The following is a 14804-nucleotide window of genomic DNA, read 5'->3' on the forward strand; positions in this document are numbered from 1 at the left end:
GGAGAATTTCATTTTCAAATGCGCCCTGTCAACTCCTACCCTATTTATGTCCATTTTAAACCCTTTTTGTTTGGAGTTTCATCCTCCCGACCCTTTCTTCGTGCCAGTTTTGCTGACTCCTGGGGGCCCTCAGATATGGGGGTGCTTCGTGAGAGGCTGGGCAGGTGTCATTTTGCTGACAGGTGAGAGGGTCCCTTTGGTGAACTAGCCTGCTGTCCCCAAATTTTGACGCTTCGACACTGTCCCCCACACGGTTGTCAATCCCTACGGTTCCTCTTTGTTCTGAATGGCAGCTTGAGTGACTTTAAATACCTACAGACTTCTCTGGCTTCAGGGTGGTGCCTCCCCTTAGGATCAAGGGAGATGGGAAACCGAGCAGGGGGGGATCACAGGGACACCCCCAGAGGGCCCTGATGGAGTGTGAGCCCTCGTAGACTCACCATGGATCAAAGTCCTTGCCTTGGCTGGGACCAGAGTAAGATGCCCTGTGCCCTCCCCCCACCCCACCCCATGCATCTGTCTGCTTCTTTTAGAAGCCCAGAGAGGTGAAGGGACTCTCCAGGAATACACAGCTCATTATTTGGTCCTTCCTTTTTTGAGCAAGGATAATTCCGTGTCTCCTTTACCTGGCTGTTTTGCCTCTACCTGGTAGGCTTTCATGAGCCACCATTTCTGATTCTCTGTGGGGCTGTCTTTTGGAAAAAATGGGAGGAAAGTAATCAGTCCTTCCTGCCCCTTCTCAGGAAGAATCAGACTTCCTGAGTTTCAGGTAGGATCTGTACATCTGACAGACTGTTCAAAAGACTATGATGCCTTGAAAATATTATGCTGAGTGAAATAAACCAGACACAAAAGGACAAATACTGTATGATTCTACTTACAGAGGTACCTAGAGGAGAATGAGGTTGCCAGGGACTGGGGGAGGGACAAATGGGGAGCTATTGCTTGCTGGGTACAGAGTCTCAGCTCAGGATGGTTAAAAAAAAAAAAGTTCTGGAAATGGATAGTTGTGACAGTTGCACAACATCATGGATATACTTACGGCCACTGTAGCATACACTTAAAAAATGGTTACAATGGTGAATTAAATATTATGTACATTTTTACCCAATAAAAAATTTGATATCAAGAAAGAAAAAGTCTTGGATGTCAAAAAAAGGATTTTTCCCACCCACCACCCGATCCTTCCCAAATTTCTAACCCTGCTGTCTTTTCACTCTGTTTAATTTATTTGGGGGCTGTTCTCCACTGAGTTACTAATTCATCGTAAATGGTAATGCACCTCTGAGAAAAAAAATGATTATATGTTAAGGAATAACATTTATTGATAATTAAGTGTTTCCTGGTTTCTCTGCTTTCTCAAATGGAATAAATAAATATTTTAGACACAATCAACTTTGTTTTCTCTATCCGGGCCAAACAAGGTTGTCGAAACGATATAGATCTTTAAAATACTGCAAATGAGTCTTGACATCACTGAATTGTTATGCATCCAAGGTACATAGGCTTGAAATCCAGACTCTCTCCTTTGATCAGGAAAATCATTTTTGTGATACTCGAGTTTTGAGTCCTGTGGGGTTAGGGAAGGGACCAGCAGGGAGAATATCAGAGTCAGAATTTGAAATGATGCAGTGAGTCCTGCCCCCACCCTTCCTGATGCAGTCTGCATTTTAATTCCTGTCTCCTACCTCTGTCACACCTCTCCCTGGCTCTTGAGTGGTGGCACAGAGTGGGAAACTGGCGATACAGGGAGCCCCAAATGATACTGGGCCTGGAGTTCAGACCTTGGTTTGCACAGCGGACCAGGAAGGAATGGGTTGCAGCAGAAAAGCAGCTTCAGTGGTGGTCATCTCGCCATCATCACCCCAACGGTGACTTGACTTACCCTGGGCACTGTTCCAGGATCAAGTACCTGTGCTCAGCAGCAGTCTGGCTGCAAAGCAGGCTGTCCTCTGGCTTGTGGAGCGGTGCCCTTGACTGGCACTGGCTTCGTGTTATTTCCCAGTGGCACGGATGGGTTCGGTTCATTTGTCCACACTCTGTTACCTTCTATCCAGAGCACATGCTTGGCCCGGCAGGGGGAGGTCACATGTGACCCACCTGTGTGGGGGCGGCGAAACCTGTAACCTGGCTGTACTAGCTTTTTGAGGCTGCTGTTAGAAATTTCCAAAAACTGGGTGGCTTACAGCGACAGAAACTTGTGCTTTCACAGTACTGGAGGCCGGATGTCCAAATATGAGGTGTCAGCAGGGCCACGCTCCCTCTGAAGGCTCTCAGGGACACTTCCCTTGTCACTCGCAGCTTCTGGTGGCTCAGGTGTTCCTTGACTAGTGACTGCATCACTCCAGTGTCTGCCTCCGTCTTCACATGGGTTTCTCCCCTCTCTGCCTTCTAGGTCTCAAATTCTCCCCCTCCTTTCTCTCCTAAGAACACCTGTCACTGGGTTAGGGCCCACCCTCATTCTTGAGATCCTTAACTTAGTTATGTTTGCAAAATCCTTTCTTCCAAACAAGGTCCCATTCATAGGTTCCAGGGGTTAAGACGGGGACTCATCTTCTGGGAGTCACTGTTCAAACCATTACGTTCATCCTCATTTGCAGGGAGGTTTCCCCTGAGTACCAGCCTGTCCTGGCTTGCATAGGCATTCACGTGTTGGCGGGGTTTAGATACAGGCTAGAGAGGTGACCTTCAGAGACACATGAATGTCGAGGTGACCCGCAGGCTACAAGCGAGGGTCGTGAGGGAGGGGCAAGATCTGTTCGGCAGAGACGTTCTCCTTGAGTGGGAACCTCAGACTTGTGTCACTTACGGAACAAATTGCTGTAGAAGAAGGACGTTGCCTTGCTGACCTCTGCATACTCCACTATGGAGCACAGGTGGGAGCCTGCAAATGCAGAAGGAAGGGCTGAGTCCGTCTCGAAGGGAGGCAGTGATGCAGAAATGGTTCGTTCATCCAGCCACCAGCTCCTCAGCACTCTCTGAGTGTGAGGGGCTCTGTGTGTCCCAGGGACCCAGAGTGAATGAAGCCCCAGCCCTGTCATCATTCTTGAAGCCCCGCTAGCAGATTCCCCCATCCTCTGCCGTGCACCCTTCCCTCCCCTGAGCACCTTTTGAAGGGCACTGTATCTTAACCCTTCTTGAGAGGCCCCTAACATCTGGGTCTAGGAGGTTGGGCAGAAGAGAGGGGGTTAACCAAAATGATGCCGGTCCCCCGTGTGCTGAAGGGGTCCCTGCCTGGGTGACAGGCTTACCTGATGGTTTTCACACTCCTTTGAAGGGGGCATAGGGAGCCAACACACCAAAGCCTGAAGAGAAATTACGTGAAGGCTGCCTCTGGGCGTGGCTCTCGTCCTGCTCTGTGAACAACAGATGGACCCCAGGGGCCAGAGAGGAGGAGACGCCCAAATGAGGGAACCCAGAGAACGGCGTTGTCCCTGTCTCTACAGGGACCTGGTTTGGGGCTCAGGGTTGTACACCTGGTGAAAGGTTTTTTTGTTGGGCCTCATTTCCAACAAAACGTCATTGTGCCTCTCCAGGATGATGCTGGGGAAAACGTGCCAACTTTGAGCCTCTGCAGCACATACTTATGTCCCCCTGATGGTACATCTGACCCTCAGCCATTCGTGTCTACAACAGGCTGGGATGTGTGCTGTGGAAACACTGGCCTGGTATTCGGTGCATAGTAATAAAATATATATCCTAATGAAGACTGTGACTGCCATTTGTGTGGCAGTCCCAGCTCCCTGTTTTGCTGGAAATTGTTTCAGAGTGGACAGTGGCTGTTTTCATTCCTCTCCCTAGGAATTTTCTAGATCCTACAGCAATGATGTAGGAGCTCAGTGTTTCATCTGCCTGTCCTCTGCTGTTCCTTAGAGAATGTGGTGGTGGAGCCGGAGAGGAGAGACATAGAAAGGACCGGAGAGATTCCCTCTCCACCCTGGGTTTCCAGGACCCAAAGTCAACACACAAGCTTGAAAAGGAAACACAGTCCTGATATAAAAGTAGCCATTTTGATTTTCATGTTCCTGGTTGGTGGGTCCAGGTTTGTGTTCGGCCAGGCTCCTATCTTTGGGGATGGCAGTGTCTTGGCCAATTTGAGCTGCTATTGCAAAGTACAATAGCCTGGGAGGCTTATAAACAACAGAAATGTATTTCTCACCATTCTGGAGGCTGGAGGTCTGAGATCAGGGAGCCAGCATGAGCAGGGTTTTGGTGAAGTCCCCCTTCCCAGTATAGAACGGCTATCTTTTCACTGTCCTCACACAGCAGAAAGCAGACAGATAAAGCAGGGTCTCTCACATCGTTTATGGGGGCACTAATCCCATTCGTGAGGCCTCCACCCTCATGACCTACGTGCCTCCCAGAGGCCCTGCCTCCTAACACCGTCACCTTGGGTTAGGATTTCAACACATGAATTGGGGGGGGGGGGGGGGGGGGGCGGGCACAACCTTCAGTCCATAGCCGAGAGCCTTGCAAATCCTGATGGGCGTGGGGGCTGTGACCTGAGGGGTGGTCGGTCTCACCACCTTCATCTGCAGGTGCGCAAAGCTCAAGGCGCAGAGTGGGGAAGGGGCTTCCCGGGATGACACATAAGTTCATACGTGCAAGGTCAGGTCTGCTGCGACCCCCTGCCCCCCGCATTAGGATGTCTGCACCTGTTGCATGCATTCCCCCCGGTGTTAGTGCTCACACTATAGCCGCGTTTCATCTGAGGCGGGGCGCCGTCCTGTGAGTGGGTCCATGTGTTAAAGCAGTGCTTTCCGAGTGGGGTCACAGATGGGGCAGCGTGCTGGAAGGGCGGGAGGGGCAGTCGAGAGCGACTCAGGATGCTGAGCAGCGGTCGCCTGCCAAAATTCTTCAGTACAGCTTGTCTAGCAAAGCCGGTCTCCAGCCGAGTAAATACAGTGGATAGCTGACGGGCTGACAGCAGGCATCAAACAGTCTTAAACTGCCCCAGATCCACAGCGCTTTGGAAGCAGCGGTAGAAAAAGGATGCCTGCGCAGAACAGAGGCCTGAAACTTTTAATAGTTTCTTCCAGGCCTCAGGATGTCCTGATGAGGTATTAGAGGAAGTAATTCAGGAAGAAAAGGACAAATAACCACCTCCGTCTGGAGGCCGACCCGAGGGCTGTCCATTCCAGCACGGAAAGGGCAAGCGTGGCCCTGCAGTGATCCCCACCCCCACTCTGGGTAGCCCACCCACCCGCCTCCACACGCACAGAGCCACAGGGGCTCTGACCCTTGTAAATAACAGACGAGTAAATTTCTTGTTTGCTTCCGGGCAAATGTAAACCACACAGCGCCCGCCGCACGGGGGGGTGAAATCATTAACTTTTCCTCGCTGTCAGAAGGGTGCTCGCTACAAATGAGAAGTCATTTCCTCAACCTGGAGGCCCTTCCCCGGGATCCGGCCCCCTACCCTCAGGTCAGGAGCCTGTCACTGCTACAGGACATCAAAGGAAAACATGTAGCCGGCCAGAACTGAACTCACCACCCCCTCTGTTTTTGTGTTTTTGTTTTTCCTTTTTCCTTTAGGGTTTGGCTTTGTCACGTTTGAGAATGAAGATGTTGTGGAGAAAGTCTGTGAGATCCATTTCCATGAAATCAATAATAAAATGGTAAGTTTGCAGGGGTGAGGCTACCATGCATGCGATGCCCCCCTTTCCCCCACGTACACACCTTTGTCTTGCACGCTCCTGTAGCCCACGTCATCGTGCTGGAGGGTGGGCAGGGCGGGCACCTTCTAAGACTCTGACGGCTCAGCTCTGGGAACGGCAAGAGTTGGCGAACTTTCAGCGAAGGGCCGAGGGATAAATATTTTCAGCTTTGCAGGCCACGCGGCTGACTGCCACAGCCTCTCAGCTCCACTGTTGAAACGCAAAAGCGTGTGCAGACAGTACCGCATGAATAAGGCTGTGTATCAGTAAAGCTTTGTTTATGGACACCGACACTAAAATCTCATACAGTTCTCATGTGTCACAAAATATTTAGCTATGTGATTATATTTTCACCATTTAAAAGTACAAAACCATTCTCGACTCTTGGGCTGTACAAAAGCCCGTGGTGGGTGGGGGACCACATTTGGCCTGTACGTTATAATTTGCCAACTGGTGGCTTAGGATATGTGTTGGCTGTTTGGCGTGGCTTTTTGAGGGGGCGTATCCTGGGTAGGAAGTTTACCACCCAAATTTGTTCTCTCTTTGGGCCCTGCTGGGCAATTAACATTCTCCCTTTCTGGTCAACTGGCTGGTTTTACCCTCATGAGCGCCTTCTTCCATACCTCCATTTGGCCCTTTAAAGCTTCTTTTCCTGGGAAGGCACCCTCAGCAGGGAGGAGGTGACGACCATGGCTGAGTTCGGGGAGCCAGATAGGCCTCCAAGAGGAATGGCCACCAGAGGGTGCCATACCATGTACTGAATGTGCACATTGGCTGGCTCCAAGTCTCAAATTCCTTCAAATCAAGTAGGTGGGTGCGAACCCCCCTTGTTGTTGGTTCCAGAAATCTGGGAGCTCAGCAGGTGTTTCTGGAGCCATCAGCAGGACCTTTGGAGCCAAAATATTTTGGTTGGCCAGCAAAGCCTCCAGCCCCAAGAGAAGAGGGAGGGCAAATTTGTTTCACTTGCAGCTGTGACTTTGATATTTTCTTCCTTTAGTCAAAACATTCCTTGCTTCTGAAACATGCATTCAGATATGCATTGTATATTGGTCTGATATGTGTTCGCTGACTTTAAATTCAATAATAGAGCTTTTAGTGGGGATAAGATCAAAGCAGTCTGCTTAGCATGTGGTGCTACAGGCCTGATTCAATATTTGACTTGCTAATTTTTTCCCAGGGCACTAAAATAATATTGTTCATATTGTTCCTAGCCATCATATGCATCTGAAATGAAAACACTGGGGTTTTTTGCATACTGTAGGTTGGAGGTGTCAGCTCAGGCATTAAAATGGCACTGGGGAGATAAGTGTGTAGGAATAACACAGGACCCTTCATAGATGTTCTCTGTACCCCCTCCCCGCAAACTCGGCGCCTTCCAGTTGGTACCTCTCTCTTTTGGTAGGTTGCTACTTGCTGTTTTTAAAACTATAGAGACGGGGCTTAAAAGGAAGCCTAACTCTGGTACCCAGAGGCCTCGTTTCTCCTAGTCAGGCTCACTGTTGACAGGCTCCGCCGAGGGCTGCTTGGGCAGCGGAGAGCAAAAGAGGCATCCGAGAGCACTGGCAGGCACCTTCCCATCCTGCCAGGATTTAACGGCTCATCGGGAAGGCCCAGTGTAGACTGGCGAGAGACTGTGCTATGTACTGCCTTGAATGCGTATGTGAGGCCCTTCCCTATAGATTGCTTTTGAAACAAGCCTGAAACACAAGTGAGAAAGGGATTTATTCTCCTCACTGTTCCAGTGGGGAGACTGAGGGCCGGGGGATCTGCCCCAGGGCTCCCCAGGGAGTAAAGGAACATAGGTCTTGAGCTTACTGGCTGCCAGATGAACTACACAGATAGTTGTTTTGAGCTTGGGGGTGTGAGGACAAAGTCCCAGATGACACAGGGGGATGGTCAGAAGGTAGAGTTTCAGTCCCAGCGAGATAACCCCTGGCCTGGCTTGAAGCAGGAGACGTTTGTGGCCATTGTCCCCAGTCGTTTTGCATCTCTCACCTTCTTTTCCACCCAGCTAGAGGCTGACTGTGGTAGGTACAGGGAGTTGCGTTCATTGTGTGAGGGTTTCTGTTTTCTCTTGAATCTGGGGCTCGTACTCATTCTTTACGGGGATAAGCAAAAACGGAAGTAGATAAGAGGAGGGGGTGGGTGCGGAGCGGTGAGGGTCACACACAGGCTTGGAGGTGTCCCTGCAGTTGCCCAGCCCTGCTCCACACCAGTCACCGGCTGTCAGGGGGGATTTTGAGGTGCTGGAGGAGGCTTTGATAGATCAGGAGGCCTCGCCGAGCTCCAGGGCAACGGGGCCTGTGGTGACCGCCTGGGGGGGTCTCCGGGCCTGGGGGAGGTCCGAGCATGGTGCCGCACAGGCTCGGGCTTGATAAACTTGAGCTCTTGCCACCAGCCACGTGCTAGTCGCTGAAAGGACCTCTCCAGCAAGCCGTCCTTCTCTGAAGAAGCCTGAATCCTGAATTGCTCTGGATTCCGTGATACCGGTTTCTACTCCTGAGGCCCACGGAAAAGGAAACGAACGTAAACCGTGCTATGGACAGAATTCAGATGACGGACTGGAAAGACCCTGAGAGCTCAGACTGCCAAGCAGAGACGCAGACGGTTGTTAGAAGGTCCACAGGAGTGTTTTGTCAGCCGGACTGTGTGTGACGCTGTAAAGACCCAGCTCCTGGAACCCTGGCCATCTCCGTGAATTCTGCAGGGACAGGTTACCACGCCAACCCAGAGTGTGCCTGGAGCTACCATTTTCTCATGTTCACAGATAAAAAAGGTCTCACCGCGGATGAGTCACAGAGATAGGACTTGAGTCCCCATCTGCTCCTTCTTAACCCAGTACCCCTATGGCTGGCACTCAGTGGGCCCTGTGTCAGTAATTGTGGAATGAAGAAAGGATTACAAGAGGGACCACGTGACAGGGAGGCACGGCATAATTCCCAAAGCCATTTCCCATCTGATTTGGTTGGCGAATCTCTTGGGCATTTTTAAAAAATGAGGGCCCTTCCCTGGCATCTGAGAGCCAGCCATCGGGAAGCTGGGATCACAGGAATTTGCCCCCATTCCCGGAGAGACCCTCCCTTAAGGAGGTCACCTCCATGGTGGTGGTGGCAGGGCATGACCCTCCTGCACTGAGATCCCGCAAACAGCCAACATTTTTTAGTGCTACCTACATACACACTCTGCTGAGAGCTTGCTTTAGGCGCCTCTTCTCTCACATGAATTCTGCTATAGGTACTGATTATTATCCCCATTTTACTGCAAGTGAGCAGTGAGGCAAAGAGAGACGGTGAGCGATTTTCCCAGCGCCAAACACCCAGCAAGTGGCGGCACCAGAGTTCAAACCCAGAGAGCTAAAGTCCAAAGCTCACATTTGCACCCAGTAGGCTAGTACCCCTTCCAGGCGTAACGGGACTTTAAAGGCCCTCTAGCTGGGTTACAGCCTTCCAAGACCCCTGACCACCCCTCCCAGTCAGCCGGGTCACAGCCCACAGGACTCCCGTGTTCTTCTAAGAGAAGGGCGAAGATGATGGGCTCACCCAGGGCCAGATTCCTGTCTGGGGTGAAGGACCAGGCTTGGGCATGAGGGGTCCCTGTCGACCATGACAGATTTCCATGCCTCTTCCCCCAGTGCCCCAGAGGCAGGTGAGCCACGGGTCTGGTGGCGGCATGGTGCGGGGCGGGGGGGGTGGTGCAGCTGGCAGCCACCTGAGCTCAAGGCCCAGCCTAGGAAAGCCAAGACTCAGCCCCTTCCCCCTCTTGGCACGGATCAGAGCGAAGCGAAAACATGGCTCTTTATCAATAAACACACACATGCACCTGCGGAGCCACCTGGTGACCCTCCGGAGAGGGCTTCCTCTCTGGCCGCTCCGCCGAGCCCCAGCGCGGGTACAGCTAACAGCGCTTCCCGCCACGTGCCCCTGATTGAAGCAGCCCCCCCCAGCAGCAGGGACACTTGCTCGATTGGTCACCAGCCAGCACAGCCTCCCAGAGGCCTCCTGGCGAGCGCCTCAGCCATGGGGAAGGAGGCAGGGGTTGACAGAGACCTGTTCCAGGCTTCCCTGGAGGCCCGGCTCAATCCCACCCCAGAGGGGTCAAGAGGGCCTTGCTGGGTGAGAATGTGGGGTCCAGTATGAGGGATGCAAGGGCTCCTCTTCTGACACCTGATTCAACAGCAGCACATTGGCATCTGCTGGGCACTGTAACAGCGTTTTACGCACACTTGGTCACTCTCCCGTTTTACAGAGCGGACACTAGATAGAGCTCAGGGTAGTGAAGGGACTTCCAATAACTCATGGTTCTTTTTTTTTTTTTAATTTTTTAAAATGTTTTTATTCATTTTTGAGAGACAGAGATACAGAGCGCTAACAGGGGAGGGAGGGAGAGAGAGAGAGAGGCCTAGAATCCAAAGCAGGCTCCAGGCTCCAAGCTGTCAGCACAGAGCCAGATGCGGGGCTCAAACCCACGAACCGTGAGATCATGACCTGAGCCAAAGTCGGACACTTAACCGACTAAGCCACGCAGGCGCACCGCCCCCCCCCCCCCCCCCCCCCGTCCCCCACCGAAATAGCCTGTGGTTCTAAGCTGCGGGGCTAGCATTTGAACCAGTGTTGTCCTCTGGCTCCAGCCCTGTGTCCTTCCCCCTGCCAACATAGGCAAAACCTCATTAATTGAAAAATCTGGGTTGGTTAGACTGGTGAAAATGAGGAAGAGTTATTTGCTTTGTACAAGGGTTCCTACAGGATTCCTTTAAATAGTTCTCTTCCTTGTTCCTTGAAGGTGATCTGATTTTTGAAATTTGCTGAGTAGTTTGTAACCTCAGTAGGAATACAGACCTACCGGGCCCCACCCCCAGAGCTAGTGAATCGGAATCTGCATTTTGACAAGTCCCTAGTGATGTGTGTGCACATTTAAAGTCTGAGAAGGCCCAGGCGAGGATCGCTGCTAAGGAGATAGTGTGTGTCAGAAGGAAGGGACCCGGAGTGAGGGCTGAGGCCCCTGGAGCACGGAGCTGGATGAGCCAGCCTGGCGCGGGATCCCCAGGCCAGTCTGCTGCTCTTAGCACCGCCCCACACTCTCTTTGTGTGCATGGACACTAGGTCTCCCCTCCTGCACTCCTGCCACAGGAAGCTGTCCATGCCCGGGACCACCCCCCCCACCAGACCCCCGGTGCTGGCATCCCTCCCCTCTTGACAAGGGTCTTGGAACATAGATATTTGAGGCACATCCTCTGGGGTGATGGGTTGGATCCTCCAAGTAGCATGCACATGTCCTGGTGCCCAAGACAGGACCTCCTGGGTCACTTAGAGGCACTCAGGGCTTTAGAACATGTGGGCCCGAGCCTGAATCCCATATCCACCACTGGTTGTCCTGTGACCAAGCGGACACCCCACCTGTTTGCACCTGTTTCCTCCTCTAAGAAGGGAAGGATGGTGACCGCTGCCCTTTGCAGCTTATTGAAGGCCCCGTTCGGTTCCTGGCCCTGGGAGCTCTTGGACTGTTGTAGGGTCTAGAATCTGATAACCTTGAAGGAATCACCTTCCCGAAAATTCCATTGGTAACTGCAAGTTTCTTCCGTTTGGCCTAAACCAAGGGCCAAAAAGCTTTGTAAAGAGCCAGGTCATATTTTAGGGTTTTGAGGCCCTAGGTCTCTGTCACAGCTACTCTGCCATCGTAGAGTAGAATGCAGCCACTGATGATATGTGAGTGGGCACAGCTGTGTTCACATAAAATGTTATTTATAAAAACAAGCAGCAGCTGGATTTGCCCTGTGGGCCATAGTTTCAGCTCCGGCCTCTACTAATGTAGCTCAGAGCAGGTAAAGTCTGCTTATCTCAAAGGGGCCAAGGAAGGGCTTTTAGCCAAGAAGTCACCCTGGTCCACTAGCCCAAGGCAGAGGGTCAGAGGTGCCCCAAACAGATGCTGGGGTTTGGGATAGTAGCCTACAGAAAGCATCAGTGCCTTCATTCTTAGGGGGACCCCAAGCACTGAATAGGTGGGGAGTAGAGGAACAGTCAGAACAGGGTTCTGTCAGTCCAAGAGGCCTTTCCAGAAGAAAATGCCACAAATCCCCCACTGCTGAATGCCCCACAGTACAGTTCACTACTCATTGCTAGACTTTGTGACCTTGGGCCAGTTACTCGTGGTCTGTGTTTTGATCCCGCCTCAGTAAGACCGGGATGGCACCCCCCTCAGAGATTGCTGGGCTTTGTGACTGGGCTTTATCAGCCGTAGCATACTCTTATCAACCCAGTAGGCCTCATCATCACTATCATTGTTCTTAGAATCATAGTACTGAACAAACGTATAATCATAAAGTAAGGTGGTCCCAGACAGGTGCAGACCTGGGCAGGGAGGAGGGTGTGAGGCAGGTACTCGCCACACCTTGGCTGGGAGGCAGTCCTGAAGAGAGAAGGTGTACATACTGCAGAAGAGAAGGGGCCACTGCAGGGATTTCTTAGGTCCCAGAGAGGCCCACTCAGGCCCTTCCGCTGAATCTTCGGTTGGGGGAGGTTCTGAAAACCCCACTTCAAAAACAAAGCCTGGTGAGCTCTCACGCCTGCCACCTTCAGCCCAGGGCACACTTGGGGTGGGCAAGAGGACCAGAGAGCAGGACAGTCCTGGCTGGGCCTCTCGGGGTGTAGTGCCGGGCCAGGTGGTCCACAGAAGCCAGCTAGGGTTGGCCTGGGGGCGCTGCCACCTGGATGGGGTGTCCCGGTGAGTGGGCACCCATCCCCTCCCTGAGGCCACTCCTCCTCGGCCCCGAAGACTGCTGCCACAGAGCTGATCCGGAGCCAGCCCCAGAGTGGGGGGCGGGGCGGGTAATGTGGGTGGAATTAACTAGGCTTGTGTGTTCACCACCCTATTGGCCGCATCCTCCTCGCTCGTAAGCTAATTTTAGCCATCCATTCTGCTTCTGTTACCATTTATAAAATGAGAATGTCAAATGCAATATTAAACAAGCAGGATGAAGGCAAAAACAGGAAATGCCAGAGAGGCACTTAATAAATGAACCTCGTGTTTACGAGCGAGAGGGAGGTCCTGTGCCCCCCCCCCCCCCCCCACATCACGCAAGCACATGTTTGTGTACCGTCCCTGCGGGTGGAGGGGTTTGCCTGTTGAGGGAAGAGAGGGTGGGGAGGCCGGGGTGGTAAATGTTTGCTGCTCTTCAGGCAGAAGCAATTGGGCCTGCGGGGAGGTGGCCTCCCAGTCACCCAAGTTCTGGCTCCTTCACCCTTCATCCGTCCTCTGGGAAGGTCACTGCAGGGGGCCTGGGGAGGGTGGGGTCCTTCTGCCTCTCTTGGTGGCCCAGCCCCTCTGGACTTTCCCATGTGTGCTGCTCTCTGCACACCATCCACAGCGTGTGGGGTCAGCAGGGGGCATGGAGACCACTGGGAAAAGCTGTTTCCCTTTCCCTGCACCCCTTCTCTGGGGCCTGCTCTTCCTTTCACTTCATCCAGCTGCTCTGCCCAACTTCCCAGGCAGGTGCAAGCTAATGCTCAGCCACCTCTCTCTCTCTCTCTCTCTCTCTCTCTCTCTCTCTCTCTCTCTCTCTCAAATAGAGAAATTAGGGTCGCTTGGGTGGCTCAGTCGGTTAAGCATCCAACTTCGGCTCAGGTTATGATCTCACAGTTTGTGAGTTCGAGCCCCACATCGGGCTCTGTGCTGACAGCTCAGCCTGAAGCCTGCTTTGGATTCTGTGTCTCCTTCTCTCTCTCTGTCCCTCCCCTGCTCACACCCTGTCTCTCTCTCTCTCTCTCTCTCTCTCTCTCTCTGTCTCTCAAGAATAAACATTAAGAAAAAAAATTTTTTTTTGAATCCTATAAATATAGAAATTAAGGCTTTTGCAGGGTCTCTGGCAACGCCCCCCAAGGGCTGGGGGCGCGCAGCCAGCCTCGCGGCTGCCTTTGGGCACCTGCTGGAGGCAGAGGTGTCTTGTCACTTTGAAATGCCCTTGCAGGTTCCCAGAAATAAAAACAACAGCTGCTGCTGCCACCATCAGCTTTTTCCCCAAATAGTGCAGTCTGTGAAGCGCCTTTTGAGCACCTTGCTGACGAAAGCAGGAAGACCGGGCCCTACCTGGCCAGTGGGGGGGGGGGGGGGGGGGGAGAGGTAGGAAGAAAATCGATGGCGGGGTGCCAAGAGCCTGCCGGGCTGGGGGGCGACGGCCACTTTCTGCCTCTCTGCTCCCTGGGCTTTGCGACTTCAGCACAGATGTGAACTGGCTTTATCACCTTCAGAGATGCTCACCTAGGCTCCCGTGGCAGAGATTAAGGCATGCCCCAACCTTGATGCGGCGCCAACACTTACAGGATTAGCTGCTTTAATTTCTTCGCTCACTGCAGCCCTGTGGGGCAGTGGGCACTACTGTTACTCTGTTATATAGATGAGAAAATTGAGGCACAGAGATGTCAGGCAGCTGGTTCCTGCTCAGAGCTCGCGAACAGAGCAGAGATTTAGAGCCAGGAGCCTTAGCCTCTAAACTAGACTGGTGGAAAGGACAGGCCCCCGCCCTCAGGTCCAGATGGAACGGAGGCTGCAGTCACAGGGGTGTGTGTCCCCGAGGGTGCTGGGGACCCGCTCCACTCCCTGCCCAGACTCTGAGCCCTTATGAGGGAGAGCCACATCCTACTGAATTCATTTCTGTGTCCACACCCGGCCCCTGCCTGCTAAATGGGAGGTGTTAATAGTATTGGTTTATAACCTCCTTCGCTTTGTCATCGCTGAGTTTAATAAAACAGAGGAAACAGTGGATGAAATTAATGCTGGAACGAGGACGGGGGTTGGCCTTGTAGAAGGAATCGCGTGCAAACGGGCCTTGAAGGCTGGCTAGAGGGTGGTAGGGAAGGGCTGTGCGGGCAGGGCCTGGGTAGCCGGTGGCCCAGAGGTGGGGACGGGTTTGGAAGTCGGGCACCTAGGATCGAGTCGTAGCTGTGTCATTCCCGGCCTCATCACCTTGGGCAAATCCATTCCTCAGGGCCTCAGTTTCCTTTTCTGTTGTCACTTCGGGCTGATAAAGCCAACTCAGAGGAAATGAGTTGATCAACGAGGGTACTGAGAACAGTGGGTGTTCTCTGAGAACGTGTGTGCCCTGCACTGTGCCTTGTATGTGTTACGTGTTCCTGTCACTCTGTGTGCATGCTATAC

At 52.6% G+C, this 14804-nt stretch overlaps 1 protein-coding gene across 11 annotated transcripts in view; it reads left to right on the plus strand.

The window, feature by feature from the left end:
* The window catches only part of MSI2 (musashi RNA binding protein 2), a 394179-nt gene that overhangs the window by 309333 nt on the left and 70042 nt on the right, over positions 1 to 14804 (plus strand). For all 11 annotated transcript variants that reach the window (XR_009255164.1, XR_009255165.1, XM_058704376.1 and 8 more), the window contains exon 8: positions 5536 to 5618. Coding sequence is in view for 9 of the 11 variants with exons in the window: in XM_058704376.1 (XP_058560359.1) it covers positions 5536 to 5618 (83 nt within the window). In the remaining 2 variants the exon portion in view is untranslated. The remainder of the gene's footprint in view (positions 1 to 5535; positions 5619 to 14804) is intronic.

Source organism: Neofelis nebulosa, chromosome 16, assembly GCF_028018385.1.
Source record: "Neofelis nebulosa isolate mNeoNeb1 chromosome 16, mNeoNeb1.pri, whole genome shotgun sequence".
Lineage (NCBI taxonomy): Eukaryota > Metazoa > Chordata > Mammalia > Carnivora > Felidae > Neofelis > Neofelis nebulosa.